The sequence below is a fragment of the Zalophus californianus genome, chromosome 4, assembly GCF_009762305.2.
Source record: "Zalophus californianus isolate mZalCal1 chromosome 4, mZalCal1.pri.v2, whole genome shotgun sequence".
In the NCBI taxonomy this organism is placed as follows: domain Eukaryota; kingdom Metazoa; phylum Chordata; class Mammalia; order Carnivora; family Otariidae; genus Zalophus; species Zalophus californianus.
The window spans coordinates 32157928-32182743 of record NC_045598.1 but is presented as its reverse complement, the minus strand read 5'-3'; the positions used below and the strand labels follow the sequence as shown (position 1 = coordinate 32182743).

The 24816-nt window shown below is 60.2% G+C and overlaps 1 protein-coding gene across 1 annotated transcript; it reads right to left on the bottom strand.

The window, feature by feature from the left end:
* Positions 1–87: 87 nt before the first annotated feature.
* Positions 88–21749, bottom strand: FOXO6 (forkhead box O6). Its single transcript, XM_027623148.2, has 2 exons — positions 20733–21749; positions 88–2253 (listed from the first exon to the last, which is right to left on the bottom strand). The coding sequence occupies exons 1-2, from the start codon at positions 21144–21146 to the stop codon at positions 988–990; spliced, it is 1680 nt and encodes a 559-aa protein (XP_027478949.2). The 5' UTR covers positions 21147–21749; the 3' UTR covers positions 88–987.
* Between the last annotated feature and the right edge of the window lie 3067 nt (positions 21750–24816).

Here is a 24816-nt window from a genome sequence, read left to right as displayed (position 1 = left end):
CCGATATTCCTCCTTTGCCACCACCAACCCTGCTAGCCCAAGGCGCGGGAAATATTTAAAACAATTTTATTCATGAAAATATGCTGTACAATGCACTCTACACGGCCTCGACACGGCACACACGCACACGCACACGCTGACAGCACGGCCACGGTACACTGCCTACGATATGCGCCGGGGACGCCGCGCCCACAGCCCGCCCCGACCGGACACTTATAAATACGGGAGAGGAGACAGGACTGGAACGGAGAAAGGGGTGTCGGTTTGGGAGTGGATCCGGAGCTGAGGCCTGCTGGAGAGGCTGAGACCATTACTGGAGGGTGGGGGTGGGAAGGGGGATTGACTCCAACCTGAGAGGAAAGGAGAAGAGAAGGTAGGGCCTGCAAGGATAGGAGGGAGGGGCTGAACCATGGGAATGGGGGCTCTAAGCAGGGGTTCAGGGCTGAAGGAAAACAGCTCAGGGTGAACAGCCAACAGGTAGGTGTGAGTGCTTCCGGGAGGCGAGGCGTTCCTGGCTTGGGGTGGGTGAGGCTAAGACCAGTGGGAAGGTGTCAGTTGGGTGTCAGATCCGGAGTTTGGGGTGGGTGATCCGTCGCGGCGAGGGCCCCTGCAAATGAAACTTGAAGGTTCGGAGACGCCCTCAGCCCCGTGCCTCACCTCTTGGTTGGTAATCCCAGACCGGCGCAGCCCACCTGGCTCGTCCCCACTCCCACCCAGCCTGAAATTCCGCTCCGCCCAGGCCTCCTGCCCCGGGGGGAGGGAGGAGGAGCGGGTCGCAGGAGTTTGGGCAGGAACGCCAGGTGCCCCAGCCCCTCCCTACCACTTCCGTCAGCGGTCAGCTGCTGAGGGACGTCTCTAGCAGGCCTGGGGCTGCCTCCCGGATCCTCCCGTGGAGCTGGAATCGGGGATGGGGCCCAGGGGATCAGGACGGGAAGACAGAAGCCCCTTGGGGGCGGGGCGGGGCACCCGGGGCGCGGGAGGCGGCCCTCAGCCCGGCACCCAGCTCTGGTTGGGGGGCGGGGCCCCGGCCAGGCCGGGCGGCGGCGGAGGCAGGGCCGAGTCGAAGTTGAAGTCCATTTCGTCGCTGTCCATGAAGTCGTTGAGGATGATGGACTCGACATCGCATTCGAGGCTCCCGCTGAACATGTCGAGGTCCAAGTCGGCCGGGAAGCGGTCGGGCGCGGTCCCCAGCGGCCCGGCGGCGGCCGCCGCGTATGGCCCCGGCAGCGCGTCCAGCAGGAGGCCACCGGGCGGGGCCCCGAAGGCGGCCGCGTGGCTCGGCGGCGCCAGGCCCGCGGCACCCGCCTCGCCGGGCAGCGTCATAAGGCTGATGGGGTGGGCTAAGGCACTGCGCGAGGGCACCGGCGGCGCGTACGGGGCCGCGCCCTTGCCGGGGTAGGCGGCGGTCGCGCCCGCCAGCGCCAGCTCCCCGGGCGCGCCCAGCACCGGGCCGGGCCTGGGCGCGGGCGGCGGCGGCAGCAGCGCGGGCAGCGCCCCGGGGCGGAAGGGCGCGGCGGCGGGCGCGAAGCTGGCCTGCTTGTTCTCCTGGATGGTCTGCATGGGCAGGCGGCGCAGCGCGCCCAGCGCCGGCGGCCCGAAGCCCCCGCCCCCGCCCCCGCCGTAGGCGCCGCTCTTGCAGCCGCCAAAGTAGGCGGGCGTCCCGGCCCGGGCCCGCGGCCCGTACGCGTCCTGCGCGCCGTCCAGCAGGGCCTCTGGCAGCCCCGCGCCGCCGCCGTGCAGGCCCAGCGGGCCCCCCAGCTCGGCCAGGCGGGGCAGCTCCCCCGGGCAGCGCGCTCCTAGCGCGGGCGACAGCGCGCTCGCCGGGCTCGGGTACATGAGCGGCGACGACGGTGCCAGGGCCTCCAGGGCCTCGTCGTCCTCCAATTCGGCCGCCTCCCCGAGCAGGGGTCTCCCGCCGCCGCGGAAGTCGGCCCACGCCTCGTAGTCGTCGCTGGCGTGCGAGGCCGGGCTGGTGGCCCACTTGGCTGCGGCAGGCACAGGCCCCGGGGCTGGCGCGCCCGGGGGACTGTCATCGGGGCTTCGCTCAGGTGCCTGCAGCTGCTTCTTCTTGCTCGCCTTGCCCTTGATGCGCAGGAACTTGGCCCCATTGTCCATGGACACGGCCCGCCGCCGAGGGGTCTTGCCCGTCTTTCCGCCCTCAGGGTTCAGCATCCACCAGGAGCTCTTGCCAGTGCCCTCGTTCTGCACGCGGATGAAACGGGTGTGCAGCGACAGGTTGTGCCGGATGGAGTTCTGTGGCCAGAGACAAGGACATGGGTGGGGGAGCGGGAAGCGAGGAGGCCATGAGAAAAGAGGAAGAAGTGATGGAAAGAGGAGGCGGAGAAAACAGAGAAAAAAGTGAGAAGAGGAAGGACAAGGGCCAGAAGGGGCAATGGGAGGAAAGAGAAATGATGAAGGGTGAATGGGGTAAAGGGGGAGAACAGGTGTAAGTACCAGGTTGGACAGGAATGCGCACCTTATACCCCAGAACCGCACCACTCTTCCCTCTCCCCGGCACCCCCCTCCCCCCTCCCCCCGCAACGCACACCTCCCAGAGGGTGGGGCTAGAGCTTTGGGCCTGGCCTCTCCCCAGGAGGCAAGGCAGAAGCCTGAGGGCTACTCTTAAGGAACTGCAGCAGGGCCCCCTCTCCCCAGCTCAGCCAAGCCCCGCCTGGGGCTAGCCAGGCTGCCAGGGCCCCCCAGCAGATTATGTAAGGGCTCATGCCGCCGCGGCTCATTTGTCTGCCCCCTCCCTCCCCAGCCTGGCATGGCGCCAGGAGCCCGAAAACCCAGGGCTCCAGAAATCAATCTCGCGGTGACTGATTAAGCCCTGTTTAGAACTAATTGCTCTTTCGTGTGTGGGGAGAATAAATTACCTGCTTTAATTTCGTGTCTTTAAAATGCAACTGCAGGTAGAGAAGACTGTTAACCCTTTGCTGGGAGGGCCTGGCCAGGGAAAGCAGAAAAGGCTGGGGGTCCCTAAGGTGGGTAGAGGCCTGAAACTCCTCTGAAATTTCCCCCAACTCTTGTGAGCTCCTATGAACTACAGAAGCCTAGATTCCCAGCAAGGCCCTCAAAGCACATCCATCAGCCATGGGGACCTCAGACCCCACCTCTGCTCAGCGCCCACCTTCAGGCCAGCCCAGCTCTCCAGCCTGCCCTCCCTTCCTGACCACCTGAAGCAGAGGAGCTCTGCCCCCAAAACCCCATTCTGGTAGAAGCTTCACAAAGTCCCCACAAATGGGGGGGGGACGAAATGTAATCCCCATTTACAACAAGATGACCAAGGCTCAGAGAGGTCAAGTGGCTTGCCCAGGGCTACACAGCCCCTTCTGCTGTCACTCGGTACCTCCCTGGGCTCCACCTCTGCCACCCCTGCACACACTCTCTTCTAAATTTCTGCTGTGCCAGTCTCTAGCGCTCCCCATGTCACAGCCCGCTTTTGCCAAGAAGGCGGTGGGGGGGTGGGGGAGAGTGCCACAGCTCCAACTGCCTGGCTCCCCACAGGCACCTGAAGAAGGAAGATTTATGCTGCCCTGCCCCACCTCTGGGGCCCGCCACCTGGTGGCCTTGACCTCCCACCTCACGCACTGCTGTGGAAAGAGCATGGGCTTGGCTATCAGAAGGGCTAGGCAAGATGGGCAGGATGCCTGGCTCTCTCGCTCTTTTCAGCCACCCAGGTATGTGACCATGGCTCTTGACTCGATCTCCGTGAGCCTCAGTTGCCTCAGTGAACGACGTGGACCAAAACGGGCACCATTCAGTAACCACCTCAGAAAGCTGTTAGATCACTACCTGAGGTAATGTGTGTGGGTATGTGTTTGGTGAATGCACCGGGTGCTCATAAACACTGGTTAAAGGCCTCACTCTGGCCAGAAGACCACACTTTGAGATCATCCAACAGACCTGCTCTGTCTCTACCTCCTTAATATCCTGTCCTGAGTATAAGTGTGCTAGGCACCGACAAGTCTGGGAAGCTGGCATTACCCCGTCTCACTGACGAGGGAACGGAGGCCCAGAGGCATGATGTAATTTGCCCAGGGTCCCACAGGCAGCAATGCCAGACAGCACTCCAGATCTAACCCAGCTCATGGACCTACTCCTAACCTACCTGTCTGCCCAGCCCCATAACCACTGACCAGTGAGGGCCCTCCCTCCTGCCTCCTTCCCACCAGTCTCCAGGAGGAGGGCTCCTTCCTGCTGCCCCACTCCCACTCCCAGCTCCAGGTACTGCCCCGATTCTCCGGGCACCCCGCCCCCTCCCTATCGCTGGCACTTTCTGGTCTTGGGAGGTGACAGCTCCAAGACCCTCCCAGCGTTGCCCTGCCTGGCTTCTCCTGGGATCCTGTGAAGAGGGGAGCTAGGCCCCCAGGGAGTGGTGCTCCCTCCAGTAGATACCCCCTTCCCACCCCTGCCCTTGCACCTGGCTCCCTAGCCCCTCCAGCACACCTGTATTCAGAGGTCTCAGGGGCTCTGTTCTCCACAGGGGACTGTCTGGCTTCACAGAGGCTCCGCCTCCCAGCTTCTCCCCAACTGGAGGTTGGTCAGGCAACACCTCTTTATCAGTGTCACTATGTGCCAACCTGTGGCTGAGTGCTGGGGGGAGGAGGGAGGAGGAAGGACATCTCCAAGTGCCAGCACCCACTCAGTACCTGCTTGTTCAGCCCCAGGTGTTGTAAGTACTTGATCTCACATAGTCTATCAAACTCCATACAACGCGGGGATTGTGATCCCTAGCTCCAGATGAGGAGAGTGAGGCTCAGAGAGGTTCAGTAAGCTGCCGGTCCCACAGTGCGGATGGTAGAGCCAGGTACTGATTTCAGGTTACTCACGCCCTGAGTCTAAAGGGCATCACATTCCACCACGGCAGAGAGAAACGAGTCAGGGAATTTCCAAAGAATCTCAGGAAGCCAGGACTCTAGAGCTTCTCAAACTTTCCATGTAAACTATCCCCAGAAGCTGGCAGCATGGGAAGACTGGGGGCATGTCGCAAGGTCAAAATTTCCTATTAAGTCTTGTGCTTCATTTTTAGCATTCAGGGAGATTTTTGCATTGTACTTCATAATGCAGCTAAGTTTTCTGAATATAAAAAAAATGTTCTCGATTACCAAGAGCACCTGCTCTGGGCCTATGAAGGTTTGCACTCTTCCCCCACTATTCCCTGCCTGGCCAGGGACCCCAGGGAGCTGGAGCCCCAGCCTGAAAGCACTGCTGGTCTGACCCAGAGAGAAGAAAGGACTTGCCCAAGGTCACCCAGGACCTGGTAGGAGAGCAGGGTTTCAAGCGCAGGTCTCCTGACCCCTGGCTTGGTGCTCTTCTCACCCCACCAAGCCTCACCTGGGCCAGCCTGTCCGTCTCTCTCTGGGCCTGTTTCTCCGCCTGGATACTGATGATGTGCCAACTGTACTCTGTGACCTTTTCAATTTGACACTGCAAGTTCTTGAACTCATCCAGTCCACAGGTTTTCAAACTTTTTTAAAAAAGATTTTTATTTATTTATTTGAGAGAGACAGAGAGAGAGAGAGAGAGAGAGAGGGAAAGAGCATGAGCAGGGGGGGAGGGGCAGAGGGAGAGGGATGAGCAGGGAGCCGGATGATGCGGGGCTTGATCCCAGCACCCTGGGATCATGACCTGAGCCAAAGGTAGACGCTTCACTGACTGAGCCACCCAGATGCCCCAAACTTTTTTTTTTTTAAGTAGTGAAACTCTGTTCGCAAATGGAACCTAATGCAAAACGGAGTGTTACACCCTCAAGCCATCAGGGAGCGGGGGCGGGGTGCCTGGAGCTGGGCTGGCTCAGCACCCCTGGTACTCTCGTAGAAAACCTGGCCTTGGTGGAGGGATGGTGCAGGCCAGATGGATGGGGCTGTGGAGGTCCAGAGGGCTGTCATACCTTGCCCAGGGTCACCCGGGGAGGGAGCCCAGACCTGGCTAAGGACAACCTAGGCCTCTGCCTGTGCAGCCAGGCTGGGCACCAGGTGTGCACCAAGGCTGTGGCCCCTGAGGGAAGTCCAGGCCCTGAAGCCCAGTCTGGCTCCTCGGGGCCCAGCCACCTGGCACCAGTCAGAGCTCCCAGCCAAGATCCAGTAGCAAGCGCAGATCACAACTCCCCCACAAGGCCTCCCGGGAGGCCAGAGGCCACAGAGGAGGTGAGGGAGGCAGAGGAGGGAGCTACCTCTGCCAGGCAGCAGTAACCAGGGTTCCCTCTTAGAGTCACCTAGCAACCCGCCACCACAGCCACAGCCCTGGCATGCCCAGGCTCCCCAGTGCCCAGAGCTGGGCCCGGCTTCTGGGGCCTCATGCCTCCCACACCTCCACACAGGCCTGGGGCAGGTTAACAGGGTGGGGGTCGGACCACCCTGACTCGGGAGGCAGGCCATCCCAGGGCTACATCCACGCCCATCCCCCTCTCCCTTGGAACCTGGGCTAGGGAGGCTGGGCAACCACCCCCTCCCCACCTCAGGGCCTCACCCACCTGGGAGAGGAGGCTGGTGCAGTTGAAAGCGCATGGGCTCTGGTGTTGGATCTGGATTCCAGTTTTGGCTCCAATACCCCATGACTAGTGCAACTCTGGGGCAAGATGCTTTGAACTTCTATTTCCTCAAACAGCCACTTGCTTCCACCCTTGCTTCCCTACAGCCTCTACCACCCAGCAGTCAGAGTGGCCCTTTAAATGCGTGGATCACATCCAGTCCTGCCTAGAACCCTGAGATGCCCCCCATCTAAGAGTAAAAACAAAGGCCTTGCCATAACCCACAAGCCCCTCCATGACCTCTCAGACTCCTCTCCTAACACTGTCCTGCTCGATTCCTCTCTCCTGTTCCTTGAACCTGATAGGTACGGTCCTGCCCCGGGGCCTCTGTCTCAGGGGAAACTGTTCGCCCATCCATCTCTCATCTCTTTCGAGTCCACATGCAGATAGAATCTTTTGCAACGAGGCCCATCCTGACCACTCTAACTCTTTGCTCCACCTCCCTGCCACTTCTTGGCCCCCTTACCTGCTCTCAATTTTTCTAAAGCAAGGATCACTTTCTTAATTAGTAGATAGTTTGCACACATACATTAATAAGTTAATATGTAAGTTATATATAAATATATAATTCATTTATATTCTGTATTTATTATTTATTGTCTGGTTTCCCTCACATTAGAATATAAGTTTCATGAGGGATTTTTGTCCATTTTTGACCGTACCCCATGTGTTTGATGCATACCAGACATTTAATGAATGTTCACTGAATGAATGAATGAGAGAGAGAGAGTAAAGGGGGGGTAATACTGTGTTGCAGGGAAAATTAAAGGAAACGGGGCAGAGTAGCTGGCACATGAGAGGGGCTTCCCCAAACTGGGCTGAGAGAAGGAAACGTAGGCAGAATGAGAGACAAGCATGGGAACAAGTCAGGAACAGCCTGACCCACAGAGGGAAGCGCAGAGGAGGGTCAGGGTTTCTGTGAGAAATGGGGGAAGGCCTCAGGTGACCGTGCACCTGCCCACCCCAGGCCCCCTCCCCACTCCCTCCCACTGCCCAGACAGACTTGAGTCATCCAGGGATCACTGGGGCCGACCGAGGTCTCCGAGAGCCTGTCTCACCTGGGCCGGAAGACACACCGGGAGCCCCAGTGGGGAGAGAACCACCTCATTCCTGCTGCCGGTGCCTCCCGCACGGACAGGGTCTGATCCATTTGGTGGTGGCAGCTCATCTATCCAGCAGGACGCCCTCATTTATTCCCAGGACACCCTTCGCCCACGAGCAGTAATGCATTCACCTGACAGCACAACCCCATTTATCCAGCACCCCAGTCCCATTTATCCAGCAAGTACAACCTCATTTGCTAACAGCGCTCCATTCACCTGATGGGCCCCCTCATCTATCCAGCAGGACACCCTCATTTATCCTCCAAGTCCGAGTCTCTCCTTCTGCCGGTGGTGGGCTGTGTTCTCTGCTGGTGCAACCCGACCGGTCCTGCAGGACGTCACCTCTCCTACGAGTACTCTTCATCCCCTGACAGGACAACCTCATCTATCTCATAATGCAGCCTCACCTTGCCTCCAAGTACCACCTCATTCCCTGACAGTACAACCTCGTTTATCTTCCACTACAACCTCATTTCTCCTTCTCGCACAGCTCCATTCTCTGATAGCTCGCCCTCCTCAGAGCCCGAGCCCGCCAGAGCCCCCGGGGTGGGGGGAGAACGTGGAGACAAGAGTGGTTTCACCATTCCCATCCCTCCCTACAGAGGGCTGCCTGGCGCTATGACTCTGTCCAATCTCCGCCCACACCAAAAGGGCCCAGGGACTCAGAGTTCTAGGTTGCTCGGCCCAGCCAGTGCCCCATTACCCCACTTCCCATTCTGTCCCCTCCAGCATTCAAAAGGGCCCATAGGGTTGATTTCCTCCAGCTCCCCAGTAGGGAAAAGATCCCACCTGATTTGATTTGTAGCTTTTGCTGATTTCTGCGGCCAACTGTAAGCTGCCAGCATGACATCACTGAGGACGGAACTGGGAAGACGTGTGCAGGACTGGCTCTTCTGAGCCAAGGCAAGCTAGCTCCAGCACACCACTGGCACGTGCTTCAAATACCAAGGCAGGAGAAGGGCACCACCAACCACATGCCAGACCCAGGTTAGGTTCTTTAGATGCAATCCTGACAGCCATCCTGCAAATAGGTGCCGCTATTTTCCAAAGAGAGGAAAGTGGGCTCAGTGAGGCCACAAAGCTGCGTAGTCATGGGGCCAGGTCTGGGTCTCAGAGCTGTTGGGTTCCAAAGCCAGGGCTCTTCTCACCCCCTCCCCAATGTGGCAGGGGCCACCGTCCCGCCCACCTCAATGGTTATCTCTGCCTTGGTTCTCAAGCCCAAGCTTCCTGGCTTTCATTGGCCAAATCTTGTGTCCCCACCCACCTCAAGTCCTATACTACCTCCTGATCTTCCTGACATCTGGGGAATTCCAGGACCCTCCCAGTTCAGTCCTAGGACCTGTGCCCATCCGCCCAAGCCCAAAGCCAGGTACAGACACCCCTCCAGGTTCCATCACTGTCTGAGGTTCAGCCCAGCCCCTCTCTTAGGAAGCTGACCTGGCCTACCCAATGGTGATGATGATCCCTGGGCAGAGACTACCTCTGGGGCTGTGTGAGTTCTCGGATCCCCTCCATGGCTCTAACTGGCCCTCTCCCTCCTTCCTTCCCTCCCTTCCTGCATGAAGTAAGGTTGTGAGCAGGGTTGGAAACCCAACTGCACTCATGTGACCTTGGGCCTCCCCCGTAAAAGAGGGTAATAGTATTCCTGGGGAGGGCTGGGACCTGGATGGGAACCTACATGTCAAGAATCTCATCCTCTCCCTGACTCAGAGGCCCCGGAGTAGCCCCTGTCCCACCCTTTACCCGACACCCCACTCTGGAGCCCCAGGCTGGGGCCTGTCTCAGAGCCACAGTCTCTCTGAGGGTCAGAGAGACTTGCTCTGCCACCTGGGCTCAAGCTGGGATGCTCAATCCAGGCAGGCTTCCTGGCAGAAGGGGGTGACCTGGAGAGGCCTGAGGCCATGTGCAAATCCTCGATCCCAGGGTCTGTAGTGGAGGAGAGGTAGAAGGGCAGGTGGGGGCACCACGGCCATAGGTGTCAACAGGGGACCGGGCTTGGGGTCAGCCGTGGAACAGGAATGCGCAGCCAGGGGCCAGGAGGAACCAAACATCCAAAGCAAGGCACGAGGTCAAAAGACAGGCCCTGGCATCCCCCCACCCCCACCCCCACCCCAGAGAGAGCAGAGCCCACACACCTATAGCCCGGTCCAAGCAAACCAGCAGTAGAAGTCGAAGCTCACCTCTACTCCAGAGCCCATGGCTCCTCACCACCTGTGGGCTTGGGTCCAACCCCAGACCAACATACAAGAACCGTCTCCTAACCCCCATTCCCTTCGGCCCCCTGGGGCTCCAGCCACCCTGGATGTCGTACACTGCCAGGCCTTTGCACACTCCGCTCCCGTGGCCCCTCCTTCCCTCTCTGCTTGACCAGGTCCTGCTGCTACAGCAAGGCAAGCTGTGTGACATCTTTCTACTTCCCTCTGCAAGTCCCAAAGGTAGTTGCTCCCACCTCAGTGCTGCTGCAGAAATAGAACCGCAAACCAGAGTACAACTGTGCATGAGCTGGCCTCCCCACTTAAACTTCACGGGGCAACCCACAGCTCACAGTAAAGTCAACACACGCGACGAGCTCTCGGCAGCCGTGAGCCACTCAGGCCTCGCCATTCTCTGCTGCTTCTGTTCAGCAAAACCTCAGGCCAGAGCTCCAGGCCTTGCCTCCTCCCTCCTGCTCCACCCCCACGCACCCCCACCCCACCAGTTCCTGCTGTCTCTGCCACCTCCCTGCTTTTCCTCAGCACTTCCAGGCTCCTCGGGAGAATTCAGTCAAGTAAGAAAAGGAACTACCATTTACTGAACATTCATTATGTGCTATGCACTGTGCTGGCCCAACACTTAAAATCTTACTGTCTTCTTAACAATCCTCTGAGCTGGGTTAGTGTGTCTATTTTACTGATGAGAAACTGAGGCTCCAAGAGACAAATGGAGCTGCCCAAGGTCACACGGTGTAAGTGGTGGTGCGGGAAGGAATTCACACCCAGGGCCCTTGCTCTGCCTCTCACCCTGAGATGCCTCTAAGTAGGCACCCAGGCCAGACAGAAGCTCCAGGGTGGGCCTGGGGTAGGAGCCGGGGTGGGGCTGTCCATACTGGCTCATTGAGTCCTCCAAAGACTCTTTCCTCCCTCATCCAAGATTAACGGGGATCCCTAAATGCAAAGCCGTCCAGGCCTCTCCCTAGCTCTCCTCAATCTGAGCCCTGTCCTTCCCTCTGCACGCAGCACCTCCCTACACCCCTGCCCCAGGCCCTGGGAGCAGCTGCGGTGACCTCACCCAGCCCTGCCCTGGGCCCAGCTCTGGGGAGGGCCCAGCAGCTGTGCCCCAGCCCTGTAGGCTGGCTCCTGGGGGAAAAAGAGGAAGAGTGGGCACAGCGCCAAGAGAACCATCTGCTCTCCCAGGGGCATGGCCACCCGCACAGATACTGGCCTCACCCCCAGGGACTGCCCTTGGCCCTCTGTCCCTATGCCAAGGGGTTCCGGGAGCCCAAGGCAGCCCACCCAGACCGGGGCACCAGCCTTCATCTGCCATCTGTCTTCTGGATTCTGAGAGGTCCTCGCAGGACATGTTGGAGCATGAATGTCCCCTGAAAAATGAACAAGTGCTAGGGGTAAGCTCTGGGTGTAGAGGCCAGAGGCCAGGGCTGGGTGTGCTGAGCACTGCATGCCCCAGGCCCAGCCTAGCTGCGCCAAGAGCCTAAGATCCCCTGGGGGGAGGGGGGCCTCCATCCCCTCACATCTGCTCAGCTGGCAGGTGCCTCTGGCAGAGGGGCAAGCCCCCTCCCCCCACAGCCCCGGCTCAGGTTACAGAGAAGGCAAGGCCAGCAGAGGACAGGAGGGGACAGACGGGTGGAGGAGGCCAAGCAGCTTCCCAGAGTGTTGGGGGAGGGGAATTCGGGTCTCTAGATGGGACTCAGAGCCAGAGAGGGGAGGGCCATATCCAAGGTCACACAGCCTCCCAGTGGGCAAAGAGAAGCCCACGTCCAGGGGCAGGCAGCCCTGGGTTCAAGGGTGACCTTGAGCAAACCACTGCCTTCATCTGTGAAAATACTGAGACTAAAACCTGCCTGCTGGCCTCCCAAGGCCACGAGGAAGGCTCTGTAGGCGAGAAAACAGTGGGTCAAGGTAGGGGCAGGTGGAAGCTTGGACATTCTGAAGAGCTGACACCTCAGGGACAGAAAGGGGGGCATTAGAGGAAGGACCACTCTCCCCCAACACACACACACACACATGCACACTCACACACTCACACAAGCCAGTGTCTCTCAAGGATCAGGGCCCAGATCCCCACCCTACACAGCAGTGGGGAAGGGATTCCTTTCCTTTCCCAGAGCGATGTACAACAGTAAGGGTGTTTGCTAGGATTTCATGGGGACTTTATATGTATCTCTCCTGTAATTCTCACCACACAGCTTGGGCATAAGTCCTATTATCATCCCATTTTGCAGAGGAGAAAACAGGCTCAGTTGCCTAAGGCCACACAGATGGTGAGGAGCAGAGCTAGGTTCTGGTCCTCCCTGCTGCCCCCAAGACTCCTAACCACACCACAGTCTCACCTCTAAGATCCCCCGGGTACCGAAGGGTGCTGTATGGCACCTCAGGCCTGCTTTTAGACCCTTTGGGCCTCTACCCCGTCAGACTCATCTTCTCCCATGGACCCCAGTGCCAGGCCCACACTGGGTGCCCAAGCCAGTCTTTCCCCTGTCCACACCACCCCTGAATGATCATTCTACCTAGATTATTCCCCAGCTTGGAGTGCCAGGTCCCCCGCCAGATATTCAAGACCATTGCCTTCAGTCCCTGGCTTGCTTCGCCAGCCTCAAGTCCTGCTGTGCTCTGACCAACAGAACCAGACGCCAAGGTTTGACCTCCTTTGTCTGGTTCCCCTCCCCCACCTCCGAATACCCACAGCTCATTATTTGGCCTTCCCTCATGACCCTGAGCAATCCTTATCCCACAATCAAACGCAGGAGCCCTCATCTTATCTCCCCAACTCAACCTGTAGGTCACTCAAGGTCAGGGGGCCAGTTTGGTTCCTCTCAGCTGCACTGTAGGGAGTGGCTAACAGGTATAAGCCTGGGTTCAAGTGCATGGAGGAAGCTGTCCTCAGCTTTGGGCCTGCAGATGAGGGGAGGAAGAAGGGGGAGAGAACACCACAGCACACGCTGGTCTGGCCTTGCCCTCCGGGAGCTCCATCTGAGAGAGGGAGCCAGGTGCCCCTGGAGCCATCCCCCCAAGACTGGAAGCCTCAGGGCCGAACGCTAAGAGAGAGCAGAGAGACAATGATGGGGCTGGGGTGGGGGTCAAGGTGTGGCAGGGGGGTGAGGGAGGGGTGTGTGTGTGTGTGTGTGTGTGCGCGCGCGTGTGCCAGCTTGGACTGGCCTGGCCTGAACAGTGGGCTAGGGAGAGTTAGCCCCAGCAGTTTTATTTCTGTCACTTACAGCAGGATACAGTAAAAGCCACTTTCCTTCCCCAGCCTTAGTTTCCTCCTAAAACAGGGAAAATCACAGCATCGGCTTCACAGGGCAGACGGCGGGGGACAAGAGTTAGAAGAAAGCATGTATATAATGGCACCGGGGGCTGAACCCTGGGCTAGCGTAGTTCAGTGGCTGATTTGAGGGTCGGAAAAGCGGAGTGATGGGGCTGGAGAGACTGATTGGGACCAGGGGGCCAAGGCCTTGAGTGTCCTGCTAAGTGAGGCCCCTGGCCGGGACCCTGTAGGAACAGTACTGCACTGGACAGACACATAGGGAGCGACTGGAGAAGAGGGGCTGTGACTTTCAGGTCCTTGCTGGGCCAGTTCCAGATGCTTGCTGAGTCTTTACGCCACCACGCACCTTCCTGCAGCCAAAGGCCCTCGGTGGCAGAGGGCATCAGCCCCAGCTGCTTCCTCTATCCTCTCCAGCTGTGTTCTACACAACGCAACTCCTAAGACAGGAGGGTGAAGGTGTTGGGGCTGTGGGATCTGGTGTTGGAGCTGACTTCCTGGCTTTTAATTCTCTGGGGGGCCCAAAAAGAGTGAGGAGGGGGGGAGGGGGCTCCACCTGGGCAGCCTGCTGAGAGAAGCTGGTCTACACTGGGAGCAGAGGGAAGGACAAACAGGAGTCCGGGACGCTACCATCAAAGGCACTGGCTCAGAATCTGGTCCATCAGTAGATAGACCTGTTAAAATCAGACCCTCTGAGGGTCTGATATAGAGGGTTTGAGATGGGAACTGGAAACCTGTGTTATTTAAAAGCTTCTAGGTGACTCTGATCATCAACCAGGTTGGCCAACAACGAAGGCTTTAAGGCAGAAATTCTCAGAGAGATGCGGTGGGTTCCAGAATCACCTGGGAGGTGGGCCTGTATTCAATCCACCCAAGCACCCAGCCTATTTTCTGAGGGGTGGCCCAAGGGATCAGTCCAAGAGTCAGGAGCTGCCTTCATGAGCATCTGACAACGGCAGGGGGTATGAGGTGTAAAGGTAGCAAAGCAAGGGGATCCTGAGATCACAGGCAGCAGGAAAAGCAGGAGGGAGGGCAGGGCCTGGCCAAGGCCAGCTGAGGGCCCAGGAGTCCATACAGAGCAGTTCAAGCTTGGCTGGCTCCCAGGGGGTACCGAGGAGCCCCAGAGGGTTCTGGAGCATGAGGGAGCCTTGGGGCAGGAAGGCTGTGGTGCATGGGGTTGAGACTGCACAGCGCTGGGAGAAACAAGGGACAGACGGGTCTGTGTCTAAATCCAGGCTCAGTCTCGTCCCAGCTATGCTGCCCTGGCCAAGTGACTTCACCTTTCTTGGCCTCCATTTCCTCAACTGCAAAATGGGGCTATTAAAACATATTTGGCAGGGTCCAGGGAGGATGTAAAAAGACAACGTATGTGAAGTGCCCAAAGGCCTAGCCCCCAGACATTAATTTTCTTAATTCTGGTTCCCCTTCCCACAAGAGGCACCCCCCCTTAGAGACCAGAAAGGTTTCTCTGCAAAGAGGGAGGCCCCAGGGGGAGGGTGTGGGAGGCCCCTCCCCCACACGCCACCTGGCCCCCCTCCCACCTCCACATATGGGTTGGGGGGTGGGGAGAGGCAGCAAACAGCCGAACCCTCCCAAACAGGAGTTGGTTTCTATAGTAACCAGGGTGCCAGGAGGAAGGGGGGGCGCTCCAGATCCAGCTGTCCCCCTGAGCACCCTACCCAGGCCCCAGAGCCTTAGTTAGTGCCCACCCAACACCCTGCACCCCCCATCTGTCTGCTCTGGGGGCCCACTGAGACTGCCATGAGCACTCCATTGTGTCCAAAGTACATTTGCCACCTGGGTACTGCCAGGGTCAGGGTAGGCATCCCCAAGCAGGAGTCCCAAGTTCAAGTCCATCCACACCTGTAATCCACATGCTTGCACCCCTGAGAAGTCCTATCAGTACATGGTGCCCTGGGTCCCAACTAACCCCTCATGGCTCCTAGAACCACAGTGTCGGTCAGTCACAGACCTGAAAGAACCAGGGATCCAGTTAAGGCCCTGTGGACACGGATGAGAACATCAAGGATCAGAATGGGAAAGAGCTTTGCTCCAGCTCACACACACTGGATCAGGTTCCCTCATGGGGGCTCTGTGGGTGCTCTGTCCACCCCTCAACCACTCTGGACTCCGCAACTCCAGCTGACCCAAACAGCTGAACTAATATACCAGGAGAGGAGCGATGCTCCAGGGGGTTGGACCACTGCCAGGGAGAAGGAAGGAGGTGCTAACAACTTTAAGACCTGTCTAGCAATAGAATGGGCAGCTCCAGAGGCCAGATCCCTCAGTCACTAGGGGTGTGTGAGAAGGAGACTGAGCTGGGAAAGGAGGCGTGGAAGGTGATGTTGGGCTCCATGACTCCACACCTCCCCTAGAGACGTGAAGGCTGATTTGGAGGTGGAAGGAGTGGGCCCCAATGCGTGACCTGTTTCCCAGGTACCCACCCCCAAGTTGGGAGGCAGGCTCATAGGCTGCAAATAGGGAGGGGCTGCTGGTGAGCCTCCCACAAGGTAAGGGAGACAGTGAGGGGAGGAGGCGGCTCCCCTGGCTAAAGCCAGTACACCCATAACCCAGAAGCCTATGGCCACACCCAGTTCATGACCACCACCCCCTCACCCCTCACAAGACCCAGACAGAGGGACTTCCACAGCCCCCAAGACCCTGTATGGGGGCCACCACCAGCTGCCACTCGAAGACAAGACCCTGGATTGCAAGGAACAAGACTGCGCCCTTTCAAAACCCAAACACAAGCCCTCTTCTCCAGCCCCAATGGCACAGAAAAAGTTTGAGTTTTGGGGTCAGAAAGGGGTTCAATTCCCCGGACAGACACTTTCTAAGGATGTGACCCCAGAGCAAGTCACTTCTCCACCCTGGAAACTGGGCTGTTAATACACTCCCTGGAAACAAAGTGGCCAGGATGCAAACGGATCTGCACCGGGCTAGGGGGCGCCTCTTTCCAGGCCCCATCAGCCCTCCCGGTCCCTGGCACAGGCCCCCAACTCCAGTCAGTCCTGAAGCTGGAGTCCTCTGGGTGTGCAGAGAGGGGGGGCCCCAACCCACAGAAAGTGGGGGTTGGGGGGCGCTGAACTTTCGAACCCGCAAACCCCCCGCGCCGTTCATTACCTTAACATGAGTTAAAAATAACCGTCTCATCTCTTTAAATTAGTCTGTCTGCAATTACCGCCTGGCACGGCGCTGCCCGCCATCGTCCCGCTGGAGCGGCGCCAGGTGGCAGGCGGGGCCCTCACCCTGTCTGTCCGTCTGTCTGTCTGCCTGCCTCCCCATCCCTCCTTCTCCCCGCAGCTACCCCAGGGGCCTCCCAGGAGCACCCAGACTCGGGAGCTCCTCAAGTTGCGCAGGGAGGGGGCCGGGCCTGGGGCTGGCTGGCGGGAGCGAGGGGGCCTGCGTATGTGGGGGGCGGCGGGGGGGGGGCTCTGGAGCAGGGCGGCGGGGGAGGGGCGCCGGGAGGCCCGGGAAGCCGGAAGGGCCCGCAGCGCCAGCGCTCGTGGGTGGGTGTGAGCAGGTGGCCGTGGGAGTCTGCCGGGCGTGCCAGCAACTGTGCCAGGAGCGGCTGGCGCGGGCTCGTGCCCAGGAGGCGGGCAGCTGCCAGCCCCCCGCTCGTGCACGACGGGGGGTGAGGACACCCCCCAACCGGGGCTCACACCGCCTCCTCCCGCACCCCCACCAGCCCTTGGGGCTGGGGATCCCCGGAGGACAAAGAAGGAGGAGGGAGCCCTGCTGGAGCAAGCTGGAGAGGGGAAAGAAGGGGGAGCCCTCTGCACTCACAGCCACTGCTCAGCCTGGCTGTAACAGGACCCTCCTCTTGGCCTCTGGATCAGTCCCTCCTTCCACCCCACCTAAGACCTTCTGGCCAGCAGGGGCCGGATGGGGGTAGCACCACCCCTCCTGATCCCATCCCCCAACCGCAGGGCCGCTCCAGGCCCTGAGGGAGAAGGGAAGTCCCCATCCACTGTGCTCCTCCCCCATCAAGCCTGGGGACAGGAATGGGAGGTGCCCAGGCCTGGCCTGGGAGCTCCCAGGGGAGCTGGCAGCCAGGAAACACAAAAGCAGGCTGAACAACTCCAGGGGCGCTGAGTGGAAGGAGCACCCAGGACCCAGAGCAGTCTGGAAGCCTTCCTGGAGGAGTCCTGTGCTAGGGAAGGTGGGGCTGGAGCATCCGGGAGGAAGTGGGAGGCTCTACCTGGCTGTCTGACATCCACACTTTTAGGACACTGAAGAGGGAGGGGAACCTCCTGTCCAAGCCCTCATCCAGGGCCTGGAGACCCTCTGTCCTGAGAGAAACACTACCAGCCTCTTTGGTGGAGTTTCCAGCACCAAGGCCAGCCTCTCTGCAGGCTTCAGCCTGTTGGGGGTCCTGCACCTGCTGCTGATCTGTCCTCCTGTTCCCATCCGCAGCACCTTTGACTACCTCCCCCCATCACAGGTGGGACCACAGGGCAAAAGCCAAGCACATGGGCCCTTCCTGATCTGGCCCACTCTGCCTTTCCCATGCCACCTCCCTGCCATCCCTAGGAGCCACTGGTTCCAGCCTGGCCCGCCCAACCCTCTCCTCTCCTACAGTTCTACCTCCTTGCCTTTGCATCTGCAGTCAACATCCCTTGAGAGACTTTCTCCCAAATTCTACCCCCCAAAGAAGACAGCCCAGATCAAGTGCCATCTTCTCTGTGTGGGTTTGCCTGGGCTCCCAGGGGGTCTAACCCGCCTTCCCTGTACCCCTGCCCCCCACCTCTGGCCCTTCCTGCCTGGGTGTGGAGCCCTGATGCATCCAGAAGGCAGGCCTGATGCCTTTCCTTTGGTCCCCCACCCTCCATCTAACACAGGGTTTGGTATACCCCAGGGATTCAGGTGCCACACTTATGTGGTGGGGGAGGGGGAAAGAGGAACAATGGGCCCCAGCCCTGGCACCTGAGGTGTCCCACAGCCTCCGCTAACACACAGGCTGGCTGGGAGTTGGGGATGGTCTCTCCACCTGCTCCCTGGAGGCGCTGAATGGGAATGGGGACAGGGGCAGGGATGAGAGGGGTAAAAAGATGGGGGGTGGGGTAGAATGAGGACAGCCACTGACCGAGCCAGATGGGAAAGGCCAGAGGCCCCTCTGAACAGCCCTCCTCCAGTGCCTGGGTGGTCTCTGCCAGGGCCCTGGGTCAGGAGCCCAAGCCTCAGGCTCCCTCTCCCATGCCCCAGCCCAGGACCAGCCTGCCAGCGCGCCTTCCTCCCTGAGCCAGGTGCAGGGAGAACCAGTGCGTCCCCGGCAGCATGGTGCAGTGGACACCACTTCCAGGGGGCTGGCAGGAGACCTGGGTCACCGGCCAGCACCTGCCACTCACCAACAACCTGAGGAGTTCCATCCCCTTCCGGGGCCTCAGGCTCACCGTCCAAGAAATGAAGTCCAGGGACTAAATTATCTCCAAGCACATTCCCAGTCACATTCTAGGATTTAGACCTGCCCCTGTTCAAAAGCTGTCTGTGCCCGCCTCCCACACCCAGTGCCAGCAGGACACTATTCCGGAGGCTTGGGCGGTGGCAGGGGGGGTGCTTGGAGGGAGACACACCTGGATTGGAGTCCAGTTCTCCCATCTACCGACTGTGTGACCTTGGGCAGTTCACGCCTCCACTCTGCACCTCAGTGCCCAGCTCTGTAAACGGTGGCAGTGAAACCTACCTCAGGGACTCCTGAGAGTGTTAAAGAGACACCTGGCACAGATGCCTGAAGGTGGCTGACACCTAGCACCTAGCAGCCCCTGGACACCTTGGCTTGGTCCTGACACCCTCAGGAACTGCAGGTCTCCCTTGGCTTCCGGTCTCACGTCTCCTCTTGCCCTCTGCCCCCACCATTCCTGATCCCTCAAGCTCAAGTGGGGCTCCACCTCCTGCAGGAAGCCCTCCTGGCTTACTCTGGCCCACAGTACCCTCCTCAGCCTCAGCATCAGCTGCACCAGCCACCCGTTCCTTCACACTCTCACCAGACATATGCCACTGGCTCCTCAGTGCCAGGCTCTATGCTGGGTGCCGTGGGCACAGAGATTGCTCTGCCGCCGCCACTGTCTTCTAATGGGTGGGTGGGGAGGGGAAATGAAAGAGGATACAAAAGACTGAGCCCTATGACAGTCAGGGAGAGGGCCAGGGAAGAGGGAGCCCTTAGCTAGCTAAAAAGGGTCAGGGGAGGCTTCCTGGAAGAGGCATCTGAACTCTGTGCTCTTGAGGACAAGAAATATATCTACAGGGAGAAGTGAAAGGTGGGACAGTGCATGGGGACAGGGAGGGAGGTGGGAGCAGATCCCAAGGGCAGTACCCACTTAGGAGGAGTAAGTGTTCTCGTGGGGGCTGAGCCCAAGGAGACTGGAGACTCATGTGTGCTCCTCCAACCCGTGCCTCCACCCCATAGTGGCCAGAGAGAGACAGACATGATGCCAGCATGAAGCCTGAGAGCCAAGGGCCCCAGGTCAGAGCACTGTGGCCCCTACAATGCAGCCACTGGGCAACCAGAGCTGCTCCTGTCCACCAGCCTCCCCTCCTCCTCTGGCACACCTCCTTCCTCTGACCCTGTCTGCAGCCACTACCAGGCATGGCTTCCTCCCTCCGTCTAGGCATACCTCCCTTGCAGAGACCCCTCACCCATAGGAAGCCTAAGAGCTCACAGGCCCTAGGCACAGCCCCCACCCCCCAACCTCCTCCTCCTGCAAAGGCATCGACTATGCCCATTCCCCGACAAGATGGCCAGAGGAGGGTCTGGAGGCCACAATCCAGTCAAGCCCTTGTCCTCTCCCAAGATGGCTCCCCCCGTTCCACTGGATGGCACTGAGGCCTCCCTAGGGTGCCCCTGCCCCTCCCTTCACCCTCAAATGCATCTGGGCTCTGAAAGCCAGGGAAGTGGAAGCCAGACAGCCTAGGGTGGGAAGGGAGAGATTCCCCAAACCTCAATACCCTGCCCTCACACCAGCAGAGGTCATCACCAGCCCACCATGCTGATCCAGGCAAGGGGGGACAGCAGCTGCCCCATGGAGAACTCAGATTGCAGGTCACCTGACCAGTTCCCCACCCCAGGCTGGCTGGTGCCCTAGGGTGAACTCTTGGCACCACAGGAAGAACTGTGAGCTCAGGGTCGCAGTCCTCACCCTGGGGCCAGCTCCAGAGAGAGTAGTGGGAAAGATGTGGGGAGAAAGCAGGCACTGGCCCCAGGCCATTATTTCAGCTCTTTAAGGAGGGTGCCCGGTGGAGAAGGTAAAACAAGAGTAACACACAAAGCAAACTCGCCGGGGCTACGAGGGGGCCCCTTAATATCCGAGGCCTGGGAGTGGGTTCCTCTGCTATGCCGCCATGGACAGGGTGGGGGTGTCCCTCGGGGGTGCCTCAAAGTGGCAGTCCCTTGTCACCTCACCAGACCTCCCACCCTGCATCCAGAGCACGCACACAGCTGCTCCCAGCACGCCCCCGCCTGTCTGCCGGCCGGCCCCACTCCGCGGGCACACACTCCGTGACCCCTAGGGGTGCCCCAGGGCCTCCCTCCCGACGGCTCCCCGGGAACCCGGACGCACCTAGCAGCCCCTGGAAGCCCTAGCCGGCGACCCCAGCTCCCCTCCCCAGCCGGACGCTCCCACCTTCCAGCCGGCCGAGCTGTTGCTGTCGCCTTTATCCTTGAAGTAGGGCACGTAACGGACCATCCAGTCGTAGATCTGCGAGAGCGTGAGTCGCTTGTCCGGGGCGCTCTCGATGGCTTTGGTGATGAGGTCGGCGTAGGACAGGTTCCCCCACGCGTTTCGCCGGGAGCTCTTCGCTTTCCGCAGCGGTCCGACCTCCGCGCCCAGCGGCGGCGCTGGGGCCATCGCCGGGGCCGTCGTCCGGCGCTCCGGCCCGCAGTCCTCGGCGCCCTCTGCCACCCCTGAACCCAGCGCTCCGTCCTCGTCGCCGGCCAAGTCGGGCTGCGGCAGGGGCCAGGTACACGAGCGCGGCCGGCTCTGCGGCGCGAAGTCCGGGTCCACGTCCACCTGATGCGCTCGCAGCTTCGCAGCCATGGTCCCGCCCGGCTCGGGCGAGGAGGGGAGGGAGACTCCGCGGAGGGTGGGCGGGCGGCTCCGGGATCTGCGCGCCCTGGGGAGGCCCGCGGGAGGGGTCCCTGGCGGCGCCGGCTCAACCGCGGGGCGCCATGGGCCGGGACGCGGAGACAGGGGGCTGGACGCGCTGGGAATCCCGAAGGGAGGGAAAGATGGGGGCAACGAGGGAGCGGCGGCCCCGGAGCCCAGCGGGCACACACCTCGCCTAGCTCCGCTTCTAGCACCTGCCGCCTGCTTGCGCCTGCAGCCACCACCGCCACCGTCGCTGCCGCCGCTCCCCCGGCGCCGGCCCCGCGCGCGGGCCCCGCTCTCCCGGGACGAGGCCGGACTGCACCATGCCGGAGCCCGTGCCGGAGCCCGCGCCGCCGCCGCCGCCGCCGCCGCCCCGTGAATGCCGCCGCCGCCGCCGCTCCGGCTCCAGCGCCAGCTCCCGCGCCTGCCGCGCTCAGCTCCGGCTGCACCTCGGGATGGGCGGGGGAAGGGGAGGGGGCGGGCCCGGCGCGGGAGAGGGCGGGGCGTGCCCGCCCGCGGCCACGGAATCCTCCGCCTGCCCGGGTGCCCCGCCCGCGGGCTGGGGGTTGGGGCGCGGAGCTCCCGGCTCGGGGCGACCCCGCCGCAGCCCCCGCACGCAACAGCGCCGCCTACGGAGCAGGGGAGGAGAGGCGGGAGCGGCCCCGCCCCCTGCTCGGCGCTGGGGGAGGGGGTGCGGGGGCGGGGCCCGAGCTCTCTCATTGGTCCGCAAGCCGAGCTGTCCCGCCCACGAGCTCGGCAGGATCCCTCCCAGAAGCGCGTCAGCGGGTTATTGTTACAACCCGGGGTTTCCCGGGGCAACGGGGAAGGGGCGGGGCTCAGAGCACTTGGCCCCGCCTTCTGCTCCCGAGGGGGGAGTGCCCCGCCCCCTGATCCTAGACCCCAGGTTTCCAATCTTCCAAACCTGATAAGGGCGGATGATCCAGCTCTCCTTTGTGCCCTGGACTGGGCTGGGGAAAGGGAAGAGATCAAGAATATTTGAGTTTGGGGCCACACTTGGCTACAGTTGTAGCTTCTCCATCTGCATATGGGTTCTTCATGGGCTTTTAGGGGACCTGTGGACATAGTTTTAGAGCCTCGGTTCTCAAAGTTTAACGTGTAACAGAATCAACCTGGAGAGCTTATTCAAACGTTGCTGGGCCCCAGCCCAGTAAGTCTGGGTTGGGGCTCAAGACTGCATTTCTAACAAGTTCCCAGGTGATGCACCTGGGACCACACTTGGCAAACCACTGTTTTATAGCCTCTGGGAGGCTCTTGCAGGGGCTGTTGAACAAGCTCTTGCCCCAAAGTTCATCCCGTTTGGGGAGAAGCTTCTCATTTATTTAACAGATATTTATTGAGCACCTTGAATGCATGAGGCACCGTCCGGGCCACTCCAACAAGAGTGGCAGACGACAGAGACAGATGAGGTCCCTGCTGCACAGGCTAGTGGAGGAGTCAGATGTTGATGCGATCACCATATGGCCTCAGAAAGGAGAGGCTGCCTGAGAAGCTAGGCTGTCCATGACCTCATCCCACAGAGTCCTGGGCTAGGTCTCCAGCCCCCACTCCACCTGCCAACCTTTGCCCTTCTGCCTGGAACACCCTTTTCCCTTCCCCTGGCCCTCACCGGAGATTCTCCCATTCCTCAAAGCTCAGCACAATGTCAGTTCGTCCTGACACCTTCTCTAGCCCCAGCTCCCACCACTATCTCCGTTACTTGCTTGACCCCCGCACTTGCTGTTCTACCAGCCACACCTTGGGTCCCTTTAGTATATTATTTCTCTTTTGCCAGTCAGGACACAGAAGCCTGGAGTGGGGAGGTAACTGGCCAGGACCAGAAGCCCAAGCTCTCCAGCCCGGGTGGTACTGCATCTGGAGAGGTTGGAGACCAGGCTGGAGACCGCAGCTTTCCTTTTTCTCTGGGTAGTCGGGGACCAGATCCCGCCACAGGAGACAGCCAGCTCTCAAAAATTCCTTCCTTCCAGCTTAAGTCCTGAGGAGTAGGTCCAAGGGTGACGGTGGGGGCAGGGCTGGAGGGGCCCCTCCTCACCCGCCCCCCGGGTGGAAGGAGGCCCAGCTTGCAAATGCCTGGCATGGCATCTGCCTGAGTCACATCCCGAAGGCAGGGGTGGGCATGGGAACCATTGGCTGCCCCCGTTCTGCATACATACACACACCCTCCAGGTGGTTCTGTTTAGAGTCACAAGGGGCCTGAAATCACTGCTGGACCCCCTCCCACACTTCTCATATGCCCTGCCTGCCTGGGTTGCGCACACTGCGGGCAGCCCCCCAGGTACCCTGGAGGCCATGCAGGCCTCTTGCCAGTCTCCAGCCTTGGCCCAGCCCGCCGTGTGAGCCAGGGGCCTGCTGGGGGCCATACCAGAGCTGGGAGGATCCCTTAGCTGGGGGCCGTGGCGCAGGCTGCCACTGCGGGGCTGGGAAGTCAGATTGGCAGAGAAGCCATGGAGGCTGACTCAGGCTCTGCTCGGGCCCCTGCCCCACCCGGTGTCCACAGCTGCTGCCGGCGCTCCCCTCTGGGACCCACATCGGGCACACTCAGCCTCCCACACACGCTCAAACTCACACTTACCACAAATACAGACACTCATTCTTTACTCACAACTTGGCCCCTGCTCACACATTCATTATGAGGCAGTATCACGTAGTGATTAAGAGTAGGGGCAAGTTACTTAACTGCTCAAAGCCACTATTTCCTGATCTATAAATGAGTGTCATCACAGCACGGACTTCGTGGGGTATGTAAAGAATTCAATAAGATCATAAATGTCAGCATCGGGCTCAGAGCAAGTGCTCAATAAATGCTAGCTGTTTTTATTGCTGGTGCCCCTACACATCTTCCCTTCCTACTTGTCCCAATTCACACTGTCCTCCTGCTCTCAGCACGCACACACTCGCATCCGCTGGTGCACACTGGCTCACTCACATACACACCTGCGTACGTCCCTTCACTTGTGTCCTCAAACCCTCCTGAGGGTTCCCTTGGCCCCAGGCCTCTCACACTCCACTCCCTTCACCCACGCTTGCTCTCCCATACACCCTTCTTACCACTCCCACATTCGTTCCTGCTCACAGACAAGCCCCCACTTGCTTACCCTTGCGCTCTTCTCCCTTCCACACCCGGGATCGTTTGCTTCTGCTCACACCTTTCCATGCACTCGAACACGCTCACATTCCAATGCATGCCCACTCGCTTGCTCTTACACTTCCAGATGCATCTTCTACCCGTTCAACTTGTACTTGGACCCCAAAACTTGTGCACAGACACCCAAGCAACCCCGGTGCGTGCCTCATGACCTCAATGCTCCACCCCCTCCCCGTGGCCAGTGCACATTACACAGTCCTCCCTGCTATGAACATGGACACGGCTGCGGGGACACACGCCTCACCCCTACAGGACTGTCTTCTCCTGGGCTGCTCCCCTCCTCCAGTCCCCGCTCCCCAGCCCTTCCCAGCTCTCAGAATAGCCTCTGCCACAGCGGCCACTGCCACTGCTGAGCTGTCAGGGCCCGCCAGAGCCCGCTTCCCCAGTGCTTAGTGCCGGCTGTCCCCGCTCACTCAGGGCAAGTGAGGACAGGAAGACGGGCTTCTCTGAGGTCTG